This window comes from Pholcus phalangioides, unplaced genomic scaffold (assembly GCF_987345545.1).
Source record: "Pholcus phalangioides strain wild (caught in Gottingen) unplaced genomic scaffold, Ppha-v1.0 ptg000010l_1, whole genome shotgun sequence".
In the NCBI taxonomy this organism is placed as follows: domain Eukaryota; kingdom Metazoa; phylum Arthropoda; class Arachnida; order Araneae; family Pholcidae; genus Pholcus; species Pholcus phalangioides.
Window position 1 is genome coordinate 43,496,092 of NW_028301603.1, and position 27,390 is coordinate 43,523,481.

Consider the following 27,390-nt stretch of genomic DNA (forward strand, 5'->3'; position numbering starts at 1 on the left):
TTCACACACACTCAATCTTTTGCTCTTTAATAAAATCCATTTCATTATACATACAAACTATACACAAACATTCACAAAAATTGCACAGATTAATATATCATACTTTTGCACATAATTTTTTTTGCGAAACAAATGTTATGAACCATAAGTAGAGTATATATCACACAATTCATTGATTGCACTTGGAAAAAATGTCTATCGGAACAAACATTGATTGAAAGCTAATAATAGCTTCGGAAGAAAAAAATATTTTATGTACAAATAGTGTGGAAAAGATGTTTAAAAAAAGTAACAATCATGCAAATCGAAAAACAATACTATGGATTTTACCAATCCACACGATATACACTTAGGGTAGGGTAGGATTTTAAACAGGTAAATTATCTTACACATGTGATCACAGAATAATAAAAAAAGAAGTGATGTTTCATTTCTGGAACGACGAAAAGTATTCGATACCTTTATTCTGACAGTATTCTAATAGTCCTGGCCACTGGTGGCATATGCACATTATTATGAGCACGAATAAACCGGTGGTAAGTGTTCTGACCCTGAAAATGAAATAAAACATAAATATGTCATGATAGAGTAAAAAAGGGGTGTTTTATATGATTTATGGAAATTTCATCCCCAACATTTCACCTCACAAGTTTCGCCCCTGACATTTTGTCTGCCCTAACCATATGAGTGACCAATTGAAGGGTCAAGTGAACAAGTAAGTGGGTTGGTGACCGTATGAGAGACCAAGTCACACTCACTTGGTCAGTCAGATACTCATATGGATAGTCACTCATTCATAAACACTCACTCATACAGATTAGTAATACGACTTGGTAACTCATACAGTCACTCATATACTCATATGGCCACTTGCACATTTACATGCTCACTCATAAGGTCAAACGCACTAATATGGTCATCCTTATGGTCACTCACTTGGTCAGGGCAGGCAAAATTTTCAGATCCAGTTTTACATAAATGCCCACAAGGAGCACAAACACACTCTGCGCTTGATTCTAATACATGGAAAAAATTGATAAAGGAATAGAAGCTCATCTATTCCTAGTTATAATTCCTAGTTATATTCCTAATTATTTAGTAAAATAATTTGAGAATGAAAACTAGAACAATAAGTAGAAATTTTTTATACGGCCCTCTACTAGAAAAATTCAATTAAAATTTTATGCTTTTCTTCAATAGCACCGATGAAAAAAAATCTACATTGTGACATGTATGAAACTGATGTCACTGCCTGCTATTCATACAAAGGTTCAGACAATTGGCCAATATGAAAATGAATTCAGCAAAGAAAATTCAGTTGCCTCCCTGTGTAATCAAACTAACATCCTCTTTGAGGCTTTCGCTGATTTCTTTTTTTGTAAGCGGATGGCCTGGTCATACAACATGACTAATGGATAACAAATGAGGAAAAGTTTAACTGCAAATCATTCATGGGCCAGAAACAGGCTGCAGCCCATCAGTTGAGAAACACTGCTCTAGACCACTAAGAACACAAACATCTTTCCTTAGAGCATATATATAAGCTGAGCAGGACCATACGTGGACAGTCAGACCTAACTCAGCTATTAGCTGATATATACTGACATTTATCACCAGATGTGAAATTATAATGGCGTAGCAGGTTGAATTTTATCTCCTGAATCATCAATGCATCAGCCAGTTGTCTAAACATTTGCACGAATAGCCAAAGGTGATATCATCTTCATATAAGCTGTCATCTGATGGCAAATGTGAGTGTACATGAGCTATTAGTTGAATTAGGTCTTCATGTCAAACCTTTGACATGTATTGCAGAGATCAGTGGTACCCCAGGGTCGTATGAGATCAGTGGTACCCCAGGGTCGTATGAGATCAGTGGTACCCCAGGGTCGTATGAGATCAGTGATGAGTTGCCGCAAGATATCTTAGAGCTGAAATCACATTGAACCTAGTAATAGTACTGTGACTTTGAACTAGTTTTCACAGCAATTTGAGATGCTGTTACAGTGCTATAGGATTGGACAAGGGCAAAATGAGTTATTAAAAATCCCAAAAGGGTGCCACAAACGTAAAATGTTTGGGAATCTCTTTGCATTAATTTCAAGTCAATCTTCTTCTGATTTAGAAAGATTTATAATTCAAAATAATGTGCTATACCTGGTCCGCAAGAATGGCATCACAATATTGGAAACGGTTGCAACCAGAAGCAGCACGACCTGTAAAACTGTCAGAACGACGTTCACAAGTTTCAATAACAGCGCTCTCGCTTGAGAATTTTCAAAGTTATCCAAAGTGACCAACTGTTGCAGGTGCTGATGTTGCTGATGCTCCATACGAGATATCTAAATGAGGTGATGCAAATACATTATAGACATGCAAGAAAATAATATATAATTACGGAATCATTTTTCATTTTTAGTTTAATTGGCTCAGAGTGCAAGTTACCCTGGTCTGGCAACTATCTAAGATATCGTGCACATCTCTGAGACGTTCTTCACTCTGGTATTGAACTTTCTCTTCCATGTCAGCGATGCCTTGCTTTAGGTTCTCGATTTCATTCTGGTGGAGCTCTATCAAATCATTCATTTGCTCTTCGAGCCTCTAAAAAAAGAAAAAAAATTCTGTTAAAATAACAAAGATTTTGCAGAACATTTCTAAATAAATTATTTAATCCTTTCAAATATAATTTTTCTTCTACCCATATATTTTCCAGCTCTGATCCAATTTCAGTAGAAAAGATCTGGCTAATTATATGTGATCATCTCAACTTTTTAAGAGAGACATACCGTATATAAGCCGACCCCTAAAAGTCAGTGCATTTTAGAGGGCAAAAAAATCTTATATTTTCATACACTAAAAGTTGCAATGAAAAATTATTAACATTTCCTCTGATTCGCCAAGCCTTTACATCGAAAAGCTAAATCATGATATGCGCGCGCGGTGTGGCATCTTCGTTTTCATCTTCAACTACGTTGTTATTGTCTTTCAAAGAGGATGAAGTGTTCGGTTCCATCCATTGCGCTGCTGATACAACAACTTTTAAAGGATTTGATGATGATTTTGGAGGAAACAAAATGCCACGCCTCACAAGAACCTACTGACACACTAGGCCAATGTCGGGTTTCTTATTGCACCACTTTTTGTAATTTTTTTATCTTCAGAACTTATCCATTCAGTCTATACACTCCTTAAAAAATCATTAAAATGCTTGTTGATGCTCACATCTAAAGGGTGTAAAATCAATGTTAGTCTACCAGGTTATCAAAGCCAGTGACGTTTTTGATTTTTTTGCTTTGCCTTTAACATCATCAGTTACAGGTTGGAACATAGCTACAAAAATCACTCCACTGATTAGTACCATCATCTAAAGTAGTCCAATGATGTCACAAATCTTCAAGCTAGCTGTGTGGAGACTATGTGGCTATACCATTTGGTGAAGTGGGTGTCAATTTTTTTCCTCAAAGACTAATCTGTGAATAAGCCGGATCCCCCCCCCCCCCCACCACACACAAATTCAGGAACAAATTTTTCAACAAAAAACTTGGCTTATACATGAGCATATATGGTACATAAATATGCTAACAATTGATTAAATCACTTACTTTGGGTCTTTACCTCTGCATCAGTAAAGATTCTGATAAGGACCATTTGTGTACCAAGCTTACAACACCTCCGAACAGTCTACGGTGCTGTAGACTAATATTTGTACTACCGAAACAAAGAAGCAGATTGACAACATTGAATTAACCTAAATCATGAAATGATTGCTTACCTCACAGCGGTAACGCTCTTCTTGAAGAGCCTGGCTGAAAAATGAACATTCATGCTGGATTTGGTTCTGCAATGATTTAAAAAAAAAACCAGTTATAAAAATGTGAACAAAACAAGATCTCAAGATATTATAAGGACTGAATACAATAAAATTTGCCTTATCCCTTTCAAACCCTGGCGCCACAAATGTGTGTGTTGCTTTCTCACTGTATAATTTTTTTTCTTTTGACCTCGGGGAGTTAAGCCCTGGCTTAAAGGATTGTTAAAGTTTTGAGTAAGAAATATGGTGAATATTAACTTTGGGAGCTTTCATCAGAGGGCAGCACTTAAAGTTGAATTTTCAGGGTTTTTTTAATAGAGATGGGATGAATAATCGACTGCTATTTAGCCCTTTTGCCAAATGTTCAGTTAGGCCAAATAATGTTTAGATATTTGGCCGAATATCTGGGTAAATCTAAACACGACAAACTAATTAAAAAATATATATCAATTGGAATTATTCATGGATATCAATACTTCAAGTCGTAACTTTTCAGGAACTGTTTCACCTTCAGCGGGTGAATTTCTTAACCCCACCCCCCTCCCCAGCAGAATAAATTAAAAAACTCTGATTTTGAAGCAAATGCTTGATATGTTATTTTTTTAAATTCTAATTAGCAAACAACAGAACAGTTTCGGTTAAAAATGCGAAATCTCAAAATAAAAAATCAAATTAATAAAAAAAGACGATATAATACATGTTTTACGATCTGTGGTCCGTGGACCCCAGTGGTCCATGAGTAGCCTACTTTGTAAGGGGTCCGCGGGTTCATTTTCATTCACTACCATTGCACAAATTACCTATTTTATGCGGTGAAATAGCAATATATTCATTTTTTATATGAAAATTAAAGAGATTTATAGGCAAACTAAAAAAACACAATAGATATTAGATTGCATGGGGGGGGGGTCAAAATTGCACAATACTACTATTCAATACAATTACATTTCAATACTCTCAGTAATGAGGTTTTTTGAATAGACGTCATAATCATCATCAGCATCGCTTTGAGGGTCAGGAAAAGGGTGAGACGCATAGAAATCACTGTTAAAATTGCCGATTTTACTGTAGAAATGCTGAAATTTGGTGGGGTTTTCCGCCACATCAATAATTTTAAAAATTGTATAGAATTCTCGATTTCTGAAATATTGTGTTTGCTTAGAGATATACGAAGCCCATGAGATTGGATATGAAGTAATTAGCCAGACCTACTTTTGAGTTGGGTATTCATGTAATAACATTGATTTCAACTTTTTATTTATATCTTCTCAAGCATGAAAAATTAATGTCTCCGTATTATCTTTTGATATTCAACTGCATCAATTCATACAGTTTAGGTTGTTTTAAAATTAATTATGGGCCCATAAAAAGTACATCACAAAAATTCCACAGCTTTAATTAAGCATTTTTGAAAGCTGAAACAGGCAGATAATTAACTTGAAGTTTGGGGGGGGGGGAATAGAAATACATAGCGCCCCTTAAAAAAGGAAAGAAAAGTATATATTCATTTCTATGTTTCTTTAAATCTAGATTTGTTTATTTTATGAGTCGCACAGGAAGTCGCCATATTGGTTTACTTAGACACGGTTTGCATGTCCCTCAAAGAAAGAGGGAGATATCACGTGTTTCTAACAGCCTCATTGAAGAAAACCCGGGCAGCGCTGGGTATTATAGCTAGTTATAAAATAAAGTTCCTTCAAGAAAGGTGAGTTTTCTCACCAAGTCGTTCCTGTTGTGTTTTACCTCATCACTGCAAGCCTAATGGGATGCTAAAAGAGCACTGTAGATCGATTAAAAGGGCCACAACTAGATGCTCGGTCAGCCGGGAAAAACACACATATTTTGGCGCACCCATAATACAATTATCGTAATCAATTACAGAATAGATAACCATTTTACATATTATATAGACTGTAAATTTTAATTTTTTTCCCTAAGAAATAAAATGGCCATTCCCAATAGTGGCCGCATTTTCACGGTCCTGTTAGTGGCCGTTGTTGGGAGGTTTCACTGTATATTACGATAGAGAATTTCAAAAACCAAAATTTCAATCACAAACGTAACACAACAAATTCAATACCTTCAGAGAATCTATCTCTTCGACGAGGTGTTGATACTCTTCCCGTTGAGATCTAAGTTCTTGTAAAATAGGCTCCAAATCAAGGGTCGTTGGTCCGAGCGTGCTAGTTTCTGCACCAGAGAAGAAACCATGTTGGTTGGAGTGAGGATGTGGACTTGCTGGAGGTACTGGTGGTGGGGCTGTTGAATTCAGAGGCACAGCCAGTTGTCCGGTCTCTGAGGTAGCGCTTGAACTTTCTTCGTCTGACGTGTACCTAGTGCTTCACACAAAAAAATCATAACTGAATGTCAGGGAATAACATATAATAAAAACAGAAACTGCTTTGTAAATTATATTTGCTATAATGGATAACATCAAGTTTTTTATCGAAAAAAATCTTTTTACATGTATGCAGAAAAGCAATGATTCAAATTGTGTAACACAGAATGTGTTTTACCTATGGGTAGACAAAGCACTGCCATGGATATTAACATCAGCGTCTTCATGAACTTCCTCACCTTCTGAACATGGAATGAAAGCGAAATAAGTTTCACGAGAAAAGTAACTAAGAAATGTTTAATAATCTTGCTATATTAATACAGTAAAACCTCTTTTAACGGTCACCCCACAGATTTGGTGGTACAAAGCCTATTTAAATAATGCATTTCAAAACCCTGCTTAACGGTCACCCTCAAGTACAGTCACAGACACCATTTTCATCATTCGTTCCATCAGACTTAACTCCATTTTTCAACTAAAGGATTGTATATAACATGAAGCCTGTGTTTCTCTTTCAATTAAAAAAACTGATAATCTGGTTGCAATTACAGATAAAATTAGTGCCATTCCCAAGATTTAGATGTAAAAAATACAAATATGATTTCTAGTATCATTTTACATGTATAGCCTAAATATGTAAATTTTGATAGTTCTCCAAAATTAAGTGCCATAAAACAAAAAAACTAGACATGATGGACATTTTCTAAGGTCAGATCTGTAATAAGCACCCAAAAATTAATTAAGAACAGCTAAAATTTACTATGTTACGGAAACCTTGTAGACTAGCGTAATCCTCGCTCTCCAAGAAAAGATATTCCGCAGAGAAAAAATTGATGTCTTCCAATAACAGAGTGAAAAACGTAAAATGGGAGTTCATATCATTGTTCCATTTCAAAGCAAATGGAGCATTAGCAAGAAGAACAGCTGAAAAACGAAAATCAAGCTCGAAAAAAATAAATTTCCAAAGACATGCCATAGATGCAATTATGTATGATTGGTTTGTTTCAACAGGAAGCAAGAATTTACCTGTTTCTGGCCCAATTCTACAAAAAAAGGCTCCAGAAGCTGTAAAAGAACTCATCAACTTCAAAGCTTTGAATGGTTCGTTGGATTATTTTCGCGTGCATCACAGAATTGTATTTAAGAAACAAAGTGAATCTGCTGACATCAACGATGTGGTGTGGAAAGAATGGGGTAAAAAATTTCTAAGAATTATTTAGATATATTCAGTATTCAGACAATGATATATACTAGGGGTGACCAGAAAAGCAGAAAGCAGAGGAACCCGGGCACAAAAGAAAACATTGGGCCCCATAATTAGAAAAAGTGTAAAGTTTTTGTTTTTGGGCACTTCAGAAGTCTGGGTGCCCGGTGCACATGTCATTAAATCTGCCTCTGCATGGCCAACAGCTTAAAGGCATTTTATATCGTCAGAATTTCATTCATTTGGAACCAAAGAACCATTTCAGTTATTGTCAACACTGTACTTTTTTACAGTTTTGACAAGATTTTCCTCTGATGCGGTCACTCCTGTTTTACGGAGGAATTTTTTTTGTCCTGTGAGTGTCCCCAAAAGAGGGGTTAATCTCATTAACTGTTCAAGAGGAAACAATGAGAGCTGAAATCTTGGTATAAAATAAGACAAAAAAATGTTGAGACTTTGAGGGAATGCTTCTCTATCAGAAGTAATAACAAAATGGAATAATTAATATTTTTATCATAAAGTGGTAACTTGACCTAAAGACAGATAAGACCAAACTTCGCTTAGATTGTGAGAAATCATTTGCACTAATTGAAATATGGATTTAGGAGATAAACTTCCAGCATCCAGCCCACAAAAGCCATTCAGTGGTGCCTCTTGAAAACGACTATCTCCTCTGGGATTTGACCTCTGTCCCTGCCAAGGTCATCTCAACAGCACCATGACGCCCCTGGGAAGAGAACCTATGTCAGTGTTTCTTAACTTTTTTTTTTGCCCATGGCCCTCTTTAGACCTTTCTATTCGTATCTCTCCCTCTTATCCAGGGGGCTTCCACTCATCCACTAGCAAACCCTTTTTACCTATTGAATTTCTTTCCGAGAATGTGTATATATATATATAGTGAAGAGTTTTATTTTTCTTAAGGTCGGTATCCAGAATTTATCTGAAAATCAATGAGCTTCCCTCTTCTCCTAGTTCCATTCAGGGCGGTCTCAAACCATCATGGGCCCCAGGGCAAATTGATGTTCTGAGGACCCCGTACCTGGCTGGAAATAACAGCTTTCACATATGTGCATGCTGATTCTTGGAAATAATTTTACTAGAAAATTTCTTCTACTGGTTTCATTCAGGACCGTCTCAAATATCATGGGTTCCTGGGCAAAGTAATGTTATAAGGATCCTGTTCCCACCTGAAAATAGTATCTTTCATATTTGCATACTTATTCTTGAAAATCACAGCACCAGAGCTCATCATGTACACCCAAGGTCATCACCTAGTGAACATGAAGCATCCGGGTAATGTCTGGTTGGGCCCCATGTGTTAAGACAGCCCAGGTTCTATCGGTGGTTCGGCTGTATTCAGAAAGTAGTCACTTCCCCCTCCCCCACCCCCCGTTTCACTGAAAACCTTCATTTTCTCACATCTGAATCTTTTTCACAACTCTGTGGCCTCTTGGACCTGCTGTGGTTCCTTTCTGATTCATTTTCACCGGTGCCCTTACCCCCTTAGAATATCCTGAAACTGGGCGATATGGACCTGGTTGAGAGCCACTGCTCTATGCACATGAAGCCCTTGGGTAGCTGCCAATACATCAAGATTACTTGGGTTCCAGCCAATGTCTTAAGAATACCAAAGGATCAAGGGAAAACAAAAACAATGGATGACAATTGAACTATGAGTATAGAAGAAAACACTCAACACCCCAAAACCACTGAATTACCATTACATGAGCATACTTTTTACAGACAGAATCAGTTACTTGTCAACCTCGCTCCACAATCACAGAGAATTAGTTAATCACCCCCTTGACCCATGCAAGTGTTCCCTGTTGTGAATATCCAAAGCTGTGACAGAGAATACACCTTGCAAGCAAACTGAATATGAAACATTCGAGCAATAAACATAAAACTGTGAGCTGTATTCACTTTATGAGCAAACCCACTTCTTCATAAAACACAGAAAAGGTGAATCAACTGTATTTATTTTACACAGGAAGAGTTTGATGGTCAAAAATATAATTAATGAAAAAGAACAAACAGTTAGGCTTAAAAACCATCGCAAAATAATTTGACATAATTGAATAAGCAACCTATTCAAAACCAATCTAATGCCATCAAAATCATATCTAATTAGCTGTGCTGTGAAAAAATGACAGTGGTGCAACAAACATTATTGCCGTACTGTATATAGGATACAGTAGAACCTTGATTATCCATGTGCAGATTGTACCGTGCTACAAAAACTTCAATTTCATGTTCAGCTCTTCCTTATCCATGTTGTTGGTTCTTTTCATTGCTTGAGTAAGATTTTGTGAAGGTTGTGATGAAAACAAACATTTCAATTGGATTTCTTCATTTGTTTTCAGAACCGCACCCACTTCTCCCCTATTCTCAGAGCTAAACTCCCATGTCAATGCACTGAAATGGCAGCCCCCAAATGCTCACATAAGAACCCAACATTGTCCCAGGGTGATCAGCACTTGAAGATTTAGTCAATCACAGGATATGCCGAGAAGTTAGGTGAAATGTATTGCTTTTTTTTGCAACTGAAAGATAAGGCACAAGAATGGTGCAACTTCAGATGCAGTCAAGTGACAGCATAGCTCATCAACTGAGCCAATGCTATTCTTTATTTGTGTCATTTTCGTAGCACATTTTATAACTGTGCAGAATGGCTAACAGAGAATGGATAACTGTGTTTTTCGGTCATCCGTGATCACCTTCCCCACCATTAGCCCTAATAATCGAGGTTCTACTGTACTTAGTTTGGCTAACGATGGCATAACGACTTATCGAATATATATCAAGTTGATTGATCAAACTTACTGCTGATAGAGTTGATATTATCCGCACTTCCAAACTTATTCTTTATCAAGTGGGCTAATTCTCGAGGTTTGGACATTACGGTCCTAGACACGAAAAAGAAAAAATCTCAGTTACGTTATTCAATGTAAAAAAAAAAATATGTATGAAGACCATAAAATATCTTATTCAATGATTATTTTTTTTGCTCCTGTCAGCTTTGAGACAGGTTCTACTGTCTATGATTGTATGAGTTGAGACTGTGAAACAAGATAAAGGGCTGCAAAATAGAAAAAAAGGAAGAAAAAAAAGACAGCAAACGGGTAGGTAGGTATACAACACTTACTCAGCAGCGGTGTGAGTCACAGCAGACAGACCAGATAATCCACCTTTGATATTGCCAACCATACCACTGTAGGGAAAGAAAGCGAGGGAAGGGCAACAACATAGAAGAAGCTTTTTTAAAAGTCCATGCAGAATAGAAAAAAAAGAAAGAAACATATAGGAAGATCTCAATGTATCACAAAGCAAAGCAGTAGAAACAATCATAAGCCACCAGAGAAAAATCTTAATCAGAGAGATAAATAATATTTATATCACCGATATCACATCTGACTAGGCGCGGATCCAGGATGCTGTGTTGAAAGGGGCAACATATTGTATAGGTTCGTTAAACCATCCCGTATTCTGATGGACAGACAGAATTTCCCTTTCATAATTCCACTCTTGGAAGTGGCGATTATCCCCTCAACCCCCTCCACGCCCCTTCTGGATCCGCTCCTGCACATGATACTCTACTTAAGGAGTTAACCCTTTATATATACAGAGTCTTATAGTTTACTGAAAACCAAGTGCACTAGGTAATTTCGATGTTATTTTATGATAAATGTCTGTATTTACCCTGACAGGCCAGATATTCCACCCTTGATATTGGCTCCAACATCTCTGAAATATTGGAAAAACAAACAAAACATGAGCAATCTGTGTCTGAACCATATATTTCCACAAGTTCCATGTAATGAAGAGGATTGTGTTTCAAGAACATCATGGGGCCCCTGGGCAAGTAATGTTCAGAGGGCCCCCTATCTGACTGGAACCACAAACCTGCCAGTTTACATATTTACTATAGAAAATCATACTAGTACTAGTTAACCGTATATGCACCTCGTACATATTCTTCAGCAGAATTTCTAATGAATCCATACATGCTAGAATGTGTGTTTGGAGTGTATGTGTGAGCCCTAACATACTTATGTTGTTATAGTTGTGCTTGTTTAATTTTCTTGCTGGTGCTGCTATCTCTCTTTTATATTTGTAAGTGAAGACAGTAAATATTTGAATTCTCATGTTACATAAGTATCATGTGGTAGGTTTACCTGCTCTCTGCAGAGACACTTTTTCAAATAGTAGATCATCTCATGGAAATCATAGTACCAAATCACACAATAACAAGGCCCTCCTCAGCACCTAAATCCTGTCTTGTCCAGATGAGCCCATGATGAATAGACAGCTCTGGTAATGAAAAAGTGATTCTCACGAAACAGGAAAGGATTTTGTCCTTGGTCAATTTGATGTAATTAAAGCAGAACATATTGGGTTTGGTTTTGAATGTTTGCTTTTGTTCTTTCCTAAACATCACCAAAACAAAAATAAAAAAAAATTGAGTGATTCTTCAAATGGAGTTTTAATTCATCTTCAACTTAAAAAAAAAAATTAAACATACAGTGAAAATCTTAGGGAAACAATATCCTCTATAATGATAACTGCTTGTACAATGATATTACTCTTTTTCCCAGTACATTTCCCCATATTCTATATAACAATACTTTTCTCCAGTTTCTCAAGCATTACCCCCCAAAGCAGAATGTTTTGCATTGTTCTGCAATAAGCCTTCAGTTGACTCGAAATGTTCTGCAATAAAAATTCCCATAACAGTGTTTTCTCTACCCTTTTCTTAAAATTCTTCTCCATTAAATGCATATATGGAAGACTGTGGAGACCAATCAGTGCAAGTCAATAAACATTAAAAATAAGATGAAAGGATCTTTTTATTCTGTCGTCAATACAAGTGGAGCTACCTGCAATAGCAAAAGATAGCAACTTAATGCTTTGGCAACTGAAAGTTATAACAATGAAGAGCCACTTGCAATACCAAAGCCATTTCAAAAAACTGACTTACACCGGTTGGCTTCTGAGTCCCCCATATAAGAGCATAACAAATGAAATGAAAATGCAGGGATTCATTAAGACAGATGAAAAGGTATAACTGATGGCATGGCAGAATCAAGCAAAGCAATATACTGGATGTCTGAGCTAAAGGCATAAAAAAAGAGTAATGTTTGAGAGAACCATACATGCTTAGTTACGAAAGTGCTGCACTGCCGATAGAGGATGGCTTCAATTTTTTCATCTAAGTTTTCTACCAAAGGTTGCACACGTGCACCATCGACAGCTGCTTTGAGATGCTTTTCACAGCAGACAGCATGTGGAGAGAGTGCAGAGAGCAGACAGACCTTCAACATGATACTTACATAACATGAAAATTCAAAAGCAGTTACTATCTTCACTTCAAAATATGGAAGTTGATGGCAACACCAGCAAAAGCACGAAACAAACCCAACTCTGATAACATGAATATGTTAAGACTACGAATATATACCCATATAACAAGTTCCTGCTTTCACTAATTTGTTAGAAATTCTGCAGAGGAATGTGTACGAGATATAAGTTCGGTTAAGCAGTAGTAACAACCATGCAAGGTTCAGTGTTAAATGTAGTGTATTAACTAAGTGGAATGTAGAGCCTCCCACATCTGTGTCAACAGCATATATCTGTTGCTCTGTTGCAGTATTTGCTAATAATACCTCAAAGGCTACTAAAAACACTTGGCAAGATAGAAGGAACCACTCACCACCCCGGACTGATGCAATAGCAACTTGGCAATTTACATTACTTGAAATGAGGCTGGGTTGTGTTGGAAAATTCCAATAACAGTAACCCCCTCCTCCCCCCCCCCCCCGCTTTTAAGCATCATATCTTTTGTCTTGTTCTTTCCAGTGGGGACAACTATCAAGTTGAGGTGAAAATGAAGATCTGTTTGACTAAAAAGTAGAGAGATAGCCACATCCAATGCTTAAAGAAAAATACTTGCATGTGCACCCAGTGGCATATAAGGGCCAGAAATCACTGTCTGTGAATTTGAAAGTGAAGCAGTGTGGGGAAGACTTGTTGGGGGGGGGGGGGTTTAGAAGAAGTTGTTGGCATATGTCGAAGTCGGTGAGTCACTTACCAAAAAATTTAAAATACACCATTCAGATATCTGCAGAGAAACTAATTAGTGCTAACATTTAATTTTAATAACTTTGGGAGAGGATGAGGTTGCCTTTTTCAATGCAACTATAAAATTTATAACTAATCCTGGATGATTCTGCCGCTATAAGCTATTACTTTTTGATACCTTTACTTTCAGCACCTTGTATAAGAAAGTCAGAAAAAAGTTTTGTTTCACAGAAGTTCCCATAGTCTTCAAACACAAATTTCTTGAAGAGATGGGAAGATTTGATTCATAAATAAGGACTTTGGTCCACTGCAATAGCACATTGGGCAAATGGCATGATGTCATCGGGACTAGCAGCAACCCAACATGCACATTATGTGATTCAGTGTTTTAATGTCTGTCCTCGTTTATGTCTCTTTATAGCTTTTTTCAGGTCAGAATGAAAGTCACATAGAAAGCAGATTAAACCGTAGTATATTTACTTGAGACCTTGCCCGACATCTCGAAAAACACCTCTCGGTAAGCCATGCGTTTCCAAATCTCGTATACGTTTGTTGTAGTTTTCCAGTTTCTTCTGCAACTGCACAATGGTCTGGGCCGATTTCTGGTTTTTTTTCTCGAACACACTTTTTATCCTCTGCAACTGCTGCTTGTCTGCATTTGTAGCGAGCTTCAAATACTCGTTGACGTTTTCTGTTGATGGATCAAACAAAAGGTCACTAGTTACAAAAATGGAGATTATCATTGATAGAGATTTTGAATAAAGTCTTTATATTGATACAAAATAACCTCAGCCAGAGAGGCGCATGAATAAATTTTGAACATACTAAAACAATAACATAATGTTACTTAAGAAAGTTATTCTGCCTACGGCATACAGCAAAGCCCTATTATAACATGCCTCAATAATTGGATATAATGCTTTGGCTGCAACGTCTCCTGCTATTTAATGAAATTTGCTTTTGTTTACTCTGTAACACTACCGCATCTGCTGCAGACATTTTTAGAGGTTCAATTTCATTTGCAGGTCCCAGTGAAAAGTGGAATTGTGTGCAGAAGGAACGTATTGGCTGGTTTGGCTAGGTATGTTGGGCTCTGATTTGCTGCCAGTAATGCCTGATACTAATTGGTTGTAAAGGCTCAATTACATTTGATGAGTTTGCTACCTAATCATTTGGCATTTTACTTGTGGCTACTAAAATTGCTCTGCATAATAACATTGTCTATTATTTATTTCTTGATTGTACATGCACATGCAATCATTGAATTCAGGAATAAAAATTAACTGCCTCTACAAGGAATCAAACCCAATCGACTGTCCATGCACTATCTCATTCAAAGCACACAAACTCTAAAGGAAGAAGTTCATTGCTTTTGTAGCCTAGTGATCCAGTGCACTCGCCTTGCATGCAAGAGAAGATGTGGATTTGATTCCCCAAAAAGGCAGTTCAATTTCAATTTTCTTTTCTGAATCATAATCATATTTCAGCCACTTGTTAAGAACTTTTTATGAATAGCAAAGAGTGGCACCATCTTCAGAAAAAAGACAGAGGCCTAAACTTTTTGTTACGTTAATAAAAAACTGTCTAGTAAACTCACTGCTCGCTCTCTACTAATGGAAGTAAAATTGAAGGGTTAGCTCGTTACTGGCTGGTGCAATGTATGGGTGTGGCATACTTTTCTTTCTAATGGTTTTGGTTCAAAACAAAACAAAGAGATGCTTGCCAATCTCAATGATTTCACTAGCAGTGTGTAATTGAAATTTTCAGTCCTGGGATAGATGAAACAGGTTTGCTCGCCATAGAATAGCTAATAAACTCACCAGACGTAACTGAGCCTTTAGGGCCATTTCGCCTCTGGCTCTTGTCAGAGTCATGTCACCTGGGCTGTTGGCTTCGTTAGAGTAATGGAATCCAAGTAGGATTCTCTTTCATCTCTTGTTTTTGATTTATGCTCTTACTATGTTTAAAGATTTAGATTACTTCTCTATGAAGGTGGGCATGGTAATGCAGTTCTGACAAGATGACTTTGATGTTTGAAAATTTTATTTTGTACCCCAGTTTCATACACGAGATGGTTACTTTATCCCACACCAACTTTGGTCATATCGTCATACAGCAATTTACTACCTATCTAGTTGGGTTGGAAATCTTTCTAAAGAAAGTCATAATATACTTCCATACTCATCTTCAGCATGGAGACCACTTTACAAGGACATATTGAGAAGGCGCTACCTATTATTGGTTGCCCTAGGTGGGGGGGGACATCTCTATGTCCTTCCCAGGGTTCAAATCCGTGGACCTTAGTTATGGTAGCCTTCATTTGGTGGTAGACGAGCATCTTACCCCTGCACCACTCCCACCCTGTACATAATGGCTGAATTTTCTTGTTTCTTTGGGAGGCAACTTCTTTGATGTTTTTTGATTCTTGTTGCTATGGTTTTTTTTTTCACTGTTTCCATATACACTTTTACACATGACCATGGAATACTGTACACCACTGCTCTTCAAGGTCTTTGCGAGAAAAACAATTTAAGGATTTTACTCGTATGTATCTGTCAGTTTAAGGCATTGCAACACAGTGTTGAATGATGAATCTGATCGATTACAAGAAGACAACTCACCATCGCGATTGGTCTGTTCAACTTTTATTAGCTCTTTAGTTCGTAAAATTTTCAGTTGTATGTGTTCAATAGCAGCTCTTGTTCGAGCAAAGTCCATGGCGTTTGAAGATGGTCCATCAGCTTCATCAAGTCCAGCCAAATGTAAACCTTCATTGCTGCCCAGTGATGGCAGGCTACCGCTCGAGTGATGACCATCCTGAAGGAAATCGATTTCATGTTAACAAAAGATGCAAGTATAAAATTATTTCCATCCCCAAAGCAGAATGTTTTGCATTGTTCTGCAACAAGCCCCTCGACTGACTGGAAATGTTTTGCAGTAAATTTCCCATAATAGTGTTTTCTAAATTTTTCTTAAAATTGTTTCAGATTGTTCTGTGACGTACGTCGGTTCTCAACCGGTGCTCCATGTGCACTTCCCAGGGGCTCCGCTGCCACTTGAGAATAATAAAATAAATCAATAAATTTGATAAACAAAAAAAAAAGGCCTAAAGAGTACCACCATATAAATAATGTACTAAAAAGAGCTCCTCGAGTTAAACAGGGCTTCGCCATAGAAATTATTCACTTAAAAGGGCTCCGCGAGTCAGAAAAGGTTGAGAACCGCTGCTTTAATTCTTATGCTATTTTTCTCATTAACCCTGAAATTATTTCTTTGAAAAAAATGATTTAGAGAGATGTGTTGAATCATTCCGAAATTATGTCTGTGAGTAATTCTGAAATTATTTCTTTGAAAAAAATGATTTAGAGAGATGTGTTGAATCATTCCGAAATTATGTCTGTGAGTAATTCTGAAATTATTTCTTTGAAAAAAATGATTTAGAGAGATGTGTTGAATCATTCCGAAATTATGTCTGTGAGTAATTCTGAAATTATTTCTGTGAGTAATTCTGAAATTATTTCTGTTATTAATTCTGAAATTATTTCTGTTATTAATTCTGAAATTATTTCTGTTATTAATTCTGAAATTATTTCTGTTATTAATTCTGAAGTTATTTCTGTTATTAATTCTGAAATTATTTCTGTTATTAATTCTGAGAAATTATTTATGTCACTTACTTTTTACTTTATATTTTCATCAAAAACTACCTATTTTGAAATTATTTTTGTCATTAATTCTGAAATTATTTGTTTCAGTAATTCTGAAATTATTTGTTTCAGTAATTTTGAAATTATTTGATTCAGTAATTTTGAAGTTATTTGATTTAGTAATTTTGAAGTTATTTGATTTAGTAATTTTGAAATCATTTGAATTAAATAATTCCGAAATCATTTGAATTAAATAATTCCGAAATCATTTGAATTAAATAATTCCGAAATCATTTGAATTAAATAATTCCGAAATCATTTGAATTAAATAATTCCGAAATCATTTGAATTAAATAATTCCGAAATCATTTCTGACATTAATTCTGAAATTATTGCAGAATTTAAGACACAGAATTGCTTTCAATAATTTTTCAATTATTTCTTTCAGTAATTCCTAAACTATTTCCTTCAATAATTCTGAAAGTGTTTGGGTCACTAACTCTGAAATTATTACTTTCAAAAGTTCTGAAATTATTTCTGTGACTGACGACACAGGTAACGTAGCCAATGCACAGCGTTAATGGTAGTTGAATGCAAGTCTCATCAATTTTTTTTATATTTTAATCAACTCTTTCAATTTTTTTTTTATTTTAATCAACTCTTTCAATTTTTTTTTTGTTGTTTCCTAAAACTAATTGACAGGCCACTTTGAAAAGCTCCAAGGACCATATTTCGCCCGCAGGCTATGTGTTGAAGACCCCTGTAATACACTATACAGACATCAAAAATCACTGATTTGATTCCTCAGGTAATTACTAGATCAGGGATTCAAGGCTTGACAAATCTCAGACACCAAGTCATAATTACAACTAAAAAATCATTGGCACTTACACCTTTCTACACATAATAGCTAAGTGAAAAATAATGATGAATAACACAAAATATTCTGATTTCATGATGACACACTTTTCAACGGGTGGGGTCATCAAGTCCCTGAAAAAGTGGCGAAACATTAATTTTCTCAAGAGGACAATTACGCTCCTAAAAAAACTTTGGCTGGCAGCAATTTTTTTTTTCAATTTGTCAAATCCTCACCAGACGTTACCCTCTGACACAGTCACACACAAACCTAGATATACTACACAGCCATGAGTCAGTGGACACTTTGGAGTTCAAAAATTTTTCAAATTTCTACAAAAATGCTTAATGAATTGTTCTGAAATTTCAGTCTCATAAATTTTTTTTGTGTCACTCACAATTTTCAGTCAAATTCAGTCACATGTTCTATATTGCAAAAAACAGCTTGCACGCATGTTTGGTTGGGCCAAAACGAATGCCTTTTAGCTATTTATGTCAAGTCACTATGCTAGAGCAGGATCTCAGTAAACAGAAAAAAGAAACTTTGAACCTTTCTCCTAAAATATAGTGAATTGTGTTGGTATCAATATATGGCAGCAGAGGTACAGCAAAATAAAATGGCATCAAACATGAATATGTGTATGAGACAAAAATTATGTACAATTCCTTTGGTGTGCAAACCATTCAACTGATCATTAGTCATTGTCTATTGCTGAACATTTAACAGGAATCAACAGTTATTTTCCAATATCTTAAGAAAGTGAGTTTTTTGTTTTCAGAGTTGCAATAGCGATGTAAATGCTGAAGTACATTCGGAAAAGCCAAGCACAATGGGTGCTCATACAGAAGGGATATGCAGACTCTCATTCAATGAGTTCTAAAATGCATAGAGATTAGGGGATTGCATAGAAAAATATTGCATTAAAGTCAAAAGTGAGCTAATTTTAATCTCTGAGCATTTGTATGTGAATAAATAAGAGGTATAGTCTAAAGAACCATGACATCACATAAAAGAGGGTTTTCCTCAATAAGGACAAACAATGGAGGGATGTTCTCTAATCACTGGTAGGGCTTCACGAATTGAGTGAAAATCTAGGTGCTAACAGGATATTTAAGGAGTCAGATAAAAGTTGCAGATAAAAATATTTCGTATGGATTTATAGATGATACTATAGGCCTATGTAGAATTTTTCCAGCTTTTAAAAACACCTTCAGGTAATCACCTTTAAAATCACCTTCAGGTGAGCAGGGGCAGCGTAAGTGGGTGTGCGGTGCATCCAGCTGACAGGTTGTAAAGAGTGGCAGCCTAACCTTTTGTTCAGAAACATAAATTTTAAAATTTTGGAACAATAAAAAGCCACGACACAACAGGCTGTCACTCTTTCTTAAGCCATACCTTGACAACAAAAATGTTGAGAAAACTACAGGGAACAGGCATGGGCTGGGGTCGTAATACCAGAAACTGGAACAGATTTTGTCAAGCAGGGAGTGTGCATTTTGGTTTTCCCCTCTCACAGGCAGATTTAAAATTTTGCTGCCCTTCTAGTCTGATGAAAAAAATGTCTAATTTTTATGCCTACTCGCTCATCCAATAATCTGCCTTGCACTATACCCTGAACCCCCCTCCCCCGTAAATATGACTTTCTCTCTAAATTACTATTTTTGTCACTTGCATGCTTCCGTACTGTTTTAGTCAGTCCCATACTTACAGACTATCTAGGTCTCTATTTTTGTCACTCACTGACCTAGTCCTCTTACTCTCTGCAGAGGGGGTTTGTAGTTTTGCAACCTGTGGGCTGTAAAAATTTTTCCACACTTTCCCATTCTACTAATTTTCTTGACCATTCATTCCTTCAATTTGCTGCCCTGGGCTACAAAAAAGAGGCATACCTGGGGGGGGCAGCTAAGATCCTCATGCAAATATATGCCACTGATCCCACTCAGTAATTTTGCGGGAACGTTCAAATAAAGATTTTGGGTTCTCACTTGGCCAGGGCCTGGAGCACCCTTTGCACTCCCCTAGGTTCGACCTTGGAAGCTTTGGAATTCCATCCCAAAAGGAAATATGATGGCTCATCTGTAAGAGCTGCAATATGGGAAAAATTGTTTGACATAATTAAGAATGGTAAAATAATCGAGTCAAAAATGGAACAGTTTTTTTAAAAGCAGAACGTATGATCATGCACATTTTGTAGGCTGAAAAATGTTGTGTGGTTTCGGACAGGTAAAAAAAATCAGGTTTATCTCAGATTTCCCTTGGCTAAAGCCCTTTTAGCCTCCCACCAGGGTCATCTTTAGGGGTGGCACATGAGATTTTGCAGCTGGACGGCAGGTGGGATTTTGCCGCCCCTGAGAGAGAAGTTGAGATGAAATAAAACCCCACTACCTGGACACCTGCTTAAGTTGATTCTCTTTGTTTCTCAATCCTCTTGGGGAGTTGAGTTATCGAGATTCTGCTGAAATTACAAAGAAAAAACCAATAATAATGTAGACATATTTCAAGATTTTTAAACTTTACATTGTCGATAATGTCTTCCAACACTCTGAGATCATCATTGGAGCTGTGTATCGTAATATGAGGAGAGACATTCAGCGTTGCAGCAGATGAAGGTAGTATATTCGGTGTGTGGTGATGGCTTGCTGTATGCGGTGTTGATGATGCACCACCACCCGGGGTCCCACTCGTTCTTTGTGTATCAGAACTTTCACAGCTAGAACCCTTGTGGTGTAGTACTGGACTTTTTTTCCGCTTCATTGTTGCAAACCTTATAAAAAAAAATTATGATGAAATCAAAATTTTGCAGTCGTATAAAATTTTAAAAGATGTAATTGAATGACATGATATTTGCAAAACCGTTCAACAATTGTTCCCTCCACTGTTCATCACTGTCAACGATTAACACAAGGAAAATCAAGCTAGAGTAAGATTTATAGAAAACGAAAAATTTACCCTAATAGCAGTTTGTTATCATCATGCATGGCCTGATTTTGGCATGGTCAGGTCGGGCATTTGCCCTCTGACACACATCTTCAACCAATGAGATTTCAAGGAGTCTTCTGATTCCTGCTTTACCCAAGGCACATTCATGTCATAGTTTAAGGCGCCATCATGACAAGTTTTCCTGAGTGAGGGACTGACTGAAAGAACATCAAGTGACTCACTCAATCTCCCTGTCACTAGCTCCCTCCAGTTTTGAACCAGAGCTCATTGTAATGATGTTGGGTAATCAAACAATTCTTGTTCAACCAATGAATCATATCAAAACAGTGCAAGCCAATACTTTCATCCATAGAAAGCAACGATATCACTGCCTTACTATGGAGGAAAACCAGGGATGGGTTTTTGACGCTTCTCATGTCAAAAACTACTTTACTGCACACCAACTCTGGTCATATATCGCCATACAACAATTTCCAGCCAGTAGAGTTGGGTGGGAAATGGAGGCTCCATCCATTGGTGGTCTCCCCAGGTTCAGTAGGCAAAGAACTTCTGAAGCGTCTGAAGTTCTATGCCCGGGTTCGAACCCATGGATCTTGATAGTAAGCTTCATAGTGGAAGACGAGCATCTTACACTTCCTTACACTTCTTCACGCATCTTCATAGACTTGGTTTTTGACATGACAAGCATCAAAAACTGGTTTTTAAACCATAAAACTGTCGAAATCTGTCAAAAACCTAAATGAATGCTTTTGGATAATGTTTTTAAAAATTATTTTATTACAGTAATTGAAACAAAATATTAATTATAATTTGCAATTTTGTATTTTTGTAGCATAAAGAATCTAGCACATATAAAATATCGTTTTGTGGTTAATTTTATCTAAGCTACTGATTACCCGTGTTCAATTTGCTAAGCCGAATAGAGCTGCTTATTCAATATATGTATGACAGGGGCATCACAGAGTTAGGTTTTAGACTTCAGAAACTATAAAACAATAAAAAACTTATTGTCAATGTTGCCAAATAGTTTTTTTAACCTAATAGATATGCTAAATAAAAAAAAACACTTACTTTTATGTAGATTAAAGGGTTTTATATTCGGAACTATAATTACTGAGAATCTATTTTGATATTTTAAATTTTCTGATCTGCCCAAAATTTTATTCCATGTAAACATTCTGATGCAGAATCTGTTAATACACTAATTAAACTCATTTATTTTCATCTAAAAATTTCTTAGCTCAGTGTGTATGAATTCACAGAGTTTTACAGAGTATTTTCAACCAAAGCAGACCTGATAGGATTTGATTGCATTTATTTTGCACGTTTAAACACAGCTTCAATTGAAAAACAATTGCATTATAAATGCTAGTAAATATACCATATCATAGTGGAAAAGTAAGAATAACTAAGTTTGACTAAGGGTAAGTTACAGGAGTTTCTTAAGCATCATATACAAGCTAGCATTGTCAAATTAAATTACATTTTAGTCCTACAATTTAGTACTTTGATCGCTAGATATATTTCAATGTTATGCATAATAAGAGAATAGTTTTAAGTATCAGTGATTATCTAGACAATTTGATAATAACAGAAATCAACATTACATATCTGATGTGATAAACTTTTTTAAATACTTATCTGTTGTAAAAAGAGTACAGCAGATGGTTTACATCAATGCACATATATAAGCAGTTGAAGAAATTTTGGAAGGTCAAGAATCATCTTCAATCAAAGAATGTCAAATCATTCCATAGTTTTCCCTTCAGTGTTTATGCTATGCTTTATTCAAATTGTATATTTTATAAGAAAAAAAACATATATATTGTCCAAAATAATTCTGTAGAGAGTAGAAAATTATTTTACAATCATATTAAATATTTATTCTTTGTATAACATAACATACATGCAATTAGCGTGTTTATTTCCAATGGGAATTTTTATATTGAAATAAATATTTGAGGTTTTTGATGTGACAAAAACTGTCAAAACTGTCATGCATCAAAAACCTGCCAACCCTGCTGAAAACAATTTGTGAATGTAAAGCAGGACCACAACTAGGATTTTTGCCACCCGGGGCAAACATGATTTTGCAACCTCCATAACTTGATAATTTTATAATGGTTTTCTGGTTTAAATATCATAATTTTATAATGGTAATTTGCTAAGTGGAATAGAGCTGCTTATTCAAAATATGTATGATAGGGGCATCACACAGTTAGGTTTTAGACCTCAGAACATAGGCGGAGATAGACTTGGAAGTCTGGGGAGGGCACGATGATGATGTCAATTCATATATACATTAGGACAGTTGACTCCACCTTCGACACTGGGGGGGGGGGGCAATGTCTCCTCCCGTATCTCTGCCCATGCTTCAGAAACTATAAATCAGTGTTAAAACAGTAAAAAACTTATTGCCAATGTTCTCAAATAGTTTTTTAACCTGATAGATGTGCTAAATAAAAAACACTCACTTTTATGTAGGTTAAAGGGTTTTATATTCAGAATTATAATTACTGAGAATCTATTTTGATACTTCAAATTTTCTGATCTGCCCAAAATTTTATTCCATGTAAAAATTCTCTCACAGAATCTGTTAATACACTAATTAAACACATTTTCATCTAAAATTTTCTTAGAGCTCAGTGTGTATTAATTCACAGTTTTAAAGAGTATTTTCAACCAAAGAAGAGCTGATAGGACTTGATACCCAAAACATTTTTTTTTTGCACATTTAAAATTAAATACAGCTTCAACTGGAAAACCATTGCATTATAAATGCTATTAAATATACCATATCATAGTGCAGAAGTAAGAATAACTAGGTTTGACTAAGGATAAGTTACAGGAGTTTCTTAAGCTTCATGTACAAGCTAGCATTGCCAAATTAAATGGCATTTCAGTTCTACAATTTATTATTTTGATTGCTAGATATATTTCAATGTTATGCACAATAAAAGTATCTCAGTGATTATCTAGACAATTTATTAATAACAGAAATCATCATTACATATATGATGTAATAAACTTTTTTAAATACTTATCTGTTGTAAAAAGAGTACAGCAGATGGTTTATATCAAAGCACATATATAAGCAGTTCAAGAAATTTTGGAATGTCAAATCATTCCATAGTTTTTCTTTCAGTGTTTATGCTATGGTTTATTCAAATTATATATTTTATAAGAAAAAAAACATATATATTGTCCAAAATAATTCTGTAGAGAGTAGAAAATTATTTTACAATCATATTAAATATTTATTCTTTGTATAACATAGTCACTTTAAACATTACATGCAATTAGCGTGTTTATTTCCAATGGGAATTTTTATATTGAAAAACAATATTTGAGGTTTTTGATGTGACAGTTTAAACCGTCAAAAACTGCCATGCATCTAAAACCTGCCAACCCTGGTTCTCACCTAAAAATTGCCACCCACTTAAATTTCGCTAAATGAACAGTTGTCGTTGTCCCCTCCCTGAATAATAAAGAAACATTTATAAATGACTCCTGAAAACTATTGAGGGAAAAAAACAACAAATACATTAAAGCCCATGTTTTGGGAGCACCGACTGGACAAAAAATTTTGTCTGCACAAGAGGAGTGACAGGGATGTGAAAAATACATACTTTAGTTGTACAAGAGAAATTTTTATTCGGCCGTACAAGAGGGGGTGACTGTTAAGAGAAGAGTGGAACAGTTACAGTATAACCCAGTGTCTCTCAACGTTTCTGAAAACAACCACCAGTAAAATGTCTGAAAAAATTTGATGGACCATTTATATCCCGTATGACGAGAACATTTCTGTAATTTTTGTTTTGTTCTAATTTTTCGTATACAATTTTTCCCATTTTTTTTAACAACACTAATTTAAATAAGTGATATTTTACTAAAGTCATGAATATACAGTGTTCTCATAATATAAATTACATTATAGTAATTATGGCAAAAATTATAAGTATTCATCTCACATATATTTGTCAGGTTTCATGTTTTGTTCTCAATTATTTTAGAATTTTAATTACGATTGATGATTTTGCCTAATTCTGACAAGGTTTTGGATGGCGACTGGTGATGTCCCGTATTTTATGGATTATCATTTAAGAGATCCCAGTTTACTGAATTTTATTTTCTCAATGAAATATGGTCAACAGATCATTTGAATATTTTTTTTTCCCATTGCCTGTGATTTGTAGCAGCCCTTTATTTCCACACCTTCAGGAATTTTAGCAGTAATTAGCAAATTGCATTTAAAGCAATAAATCACAATTTTTGGCAAAATTTAGTGATATGCCATATTTAATATTGTAATTTCCAGCATTCTCCTCGATGATTTATGGTTAACCAAAGTATGAAGGTATAAGTTTACTTGAACCCATATGAGTATTACTAATATCAATTACAAAGGGTGAACAAATTTATCAAATATATCTGCGGACCACCTATACCAGCATCATGGACAATAGGTGGAGAAATGCTGGTATAACCTGTCAACACTTTTCTTCCATTAGTGTTTTTGGCTGTCAGCTATTAGTATTGTTTCCTTCGGGTTTGCCATTGAAGTAATAATAGGCTTTTTTGTTGAATAATGTTGCATTTGAACCCCAGAATTTGAAGCTTAATTTCTTTGGCTCGCACCATTTTTATGTTAGCTTCAGCGCTTCTTGTCAGAATATCTCGTTATCTCTCAGGTCGTACATTCACATTTTCACTTTTATAATTTTTTTCCATACTAGCTGTTATACCATGACACTGTTTTTCACCGATCCCAAAAAGCCTTTTTGCCCTGACCATTGTATTATTTGAAAGAGAGTGCTGGTTTTATTTATATTCCAGAGCATATTTATTTATATACATCAGGAGAGATAACTACTACTCAACCTTCCTTTCTTTCAAACTGAGCACAACTCTGGTCTATCACCATGGGCAATTTATTACCATGTGATTTGTGCCAGAAGAGTGTGAGTACTTAACAATCTAAGTGAGCACATAGTGTTGTGTCATATTTTTCAGTGCTGCCATCTATATTTCAGAAGTATAATAGTTGAATATTTGTAACTACTACTCAACCGTATATACACCTTGTCACACTCCTGTGTTTTCTCTAATAAATTGGTACATGCCAGTAAATGTTGTGTGAGTATGTATATATGCATGGCCCTAATTTATTTCTATTGTTAGTTGTGCTTGTTTTGTGTCCTGTCTTTCATATTTTGAAGTGAAGATGGTAAATGCTTGAATTTCATGTTATGAAAGTATCATGCTGAAGGTCTGCCTGCTCTCAGCTAAGTGACTTTTTCAAATGGAAGACAGGCTGGCATTTGCACCAGGAATTTTTTATCATTTTTTCGTTTTGACGGCCATAGTGTAATCCATTATGCCGATGTGTTGATTTTTATCTTTGGCAAGAAATACCTCTGAAAGCATGAACCTGCTTTACTCTTGGCAACTTCTTGTCATGCTTTCAGATGTTTCTCTCAACAAAAAAAATAATTGCCAAAAGGGGGATTATGTACCCTTTTAATATCAATTTATCTAATGGATAATGAAATAACACAAAAGTCGCCTCAAGGGCTTGCTTCCATTGGTTAAAATCACTTCCAAAATAGCATTGATACTATCAGCATTCAATATAATAATCAACATAATATTAAAAGCTTGTTATTATCTAACTATAATGCTTGAGTCATTCAAACAATAAAAAAAAAAGCATAACATTCATTTTGTACGTATAATTACACAGTAAAAATCATATGCAATGTAACATTGAAACCTCACTACAGAACGATACTCGATATAATGATAAGCCCCTTTCAAGCGAAATTTAAAAGTCTTTTTTGGAAATGTCTATAGTCTATTTCAGTGTTTCCCAAAGTGGGCAATATCGCCCCCTGGGAGCAATGGAATGATCCATGGGGCGGTAGAAGCTTTGGGTTTTGTATAGGATCCTATGCGTTGGCTTGAGTTGGGGGTGATGGGAAGAGTAATATTTTGAGGGGGGGGGCGATGGAACAAACAGTTTGGGATACTATGGGCTATTGTTAAACTGTTCCGCTTATTATAACAATAATTGTCCCTTTGCAACGATATTTTTCTCTTGGTCCGCAGAGTATCGTTATATCGAGATTTCACTATTACTCTCTGGTACTAATGCATGTTTCGCAGTGTTGATATATTACGTATATAACGATAAATAGTTTATAAAGATACATTTCTTTGGTGCATTGAGTTTCGTTATATAGGAGTTGGGTGTTTTAGATCAATATTGGGATGAGCCAAATAATAAATAAACACACTTAAAAGCATTTTATTATAAGAATTTAAATTTTAAAATTAATTATAATTTTATAGAGCTCATTAAAATTGAAATAAATGGATAATTTGGGTAATTTAAGCTCAAATTTCTCTTTCATACCTAAGTCAAATCAACGTCAAACCCCAAAAATAAAAGTAAATAAACAAATGAAACAGATAGGTAGTTGTTTTTACTTCCTACTTTAGTTCCGTTGAACT

General features: G+C 35.6%; 1 protein-coding gene across 3 annotated transcripts; it reads right to left on the reverse strand.

Moving 5' to 3' along the window:
• LOC149081546 (transmembrane and coiled-coil domains protein 2-like) lies at positions 1-27,376 on the reverse strand. Of its 3 annotated transcripts, XM_089238483.1 has the most exons (13): positions 27,293-27,376; positions 20,455-20,701; positions 16,053-16,248; positions 13,912-14,122; positions 11,053-11,097; positions 10,499-10,564; positions 10,177-10,259; positions 6,328-6,391; positions 5,892-6,150; positions 3,773-3,838; positions 2,446-2,601; positions 2,158-2,342; positions 1-551 (listed from the first exon to the last, which is right to left on the reverse strand). In XM_089238483.1, the coding sequence occupies exons 2-13, from the start codon at positions 20,689-20,691 to the stop codon at positions 428-430; spliced, it is 1,692 nt and encodes a 563-aa protein (XP_089094609.1). In that variant the 5' UTR covers positions 20,692-20,701; positions 27,293-27,376; the 3' UTR covers positions 1-427. The 3 variants fall into 3 exon arrangements, with proteins under 3 accessions (XP_089094609.1, XP_089094611.1, XP_089094612.1); XM_089238485.1 differs by lacking the exon at positions 10,499-10,564; XM_089238486.1 differs by lacking the exons at positions 10,499-10,564; positions 11,053-11,097.
• Positions 27,377-27,390: the final 14 nt, after the last annotated feature.

What these genes read in the sequence shown, in the direction of transcription:
- LOC149081546 (XM_089238483.1), bottom strand. Translation starts at nt 20,691, where the DNA reads ATGAAGCGGAAAAAAAGTCCAGTACTACACCACAAGGGTTCTAGCTGT. An exon ending in AAGAGATAGATTCTCTGAAG is followed by an intron (nt 3,839 to 5,891) that starts GTATTGAATTTG and finishes AAATCATTGCAG; the next exon opens with AACCAAATCCAGCATGAATG. An exon ending in ATGCCATTCTTGCGGACCAG is followed by an intron (nt 552 to 2,157) that starts GTATAGCACATT and finishes TTTCATTTTCAG; the next exon opens with GGTCAGAACACTTACCACCG.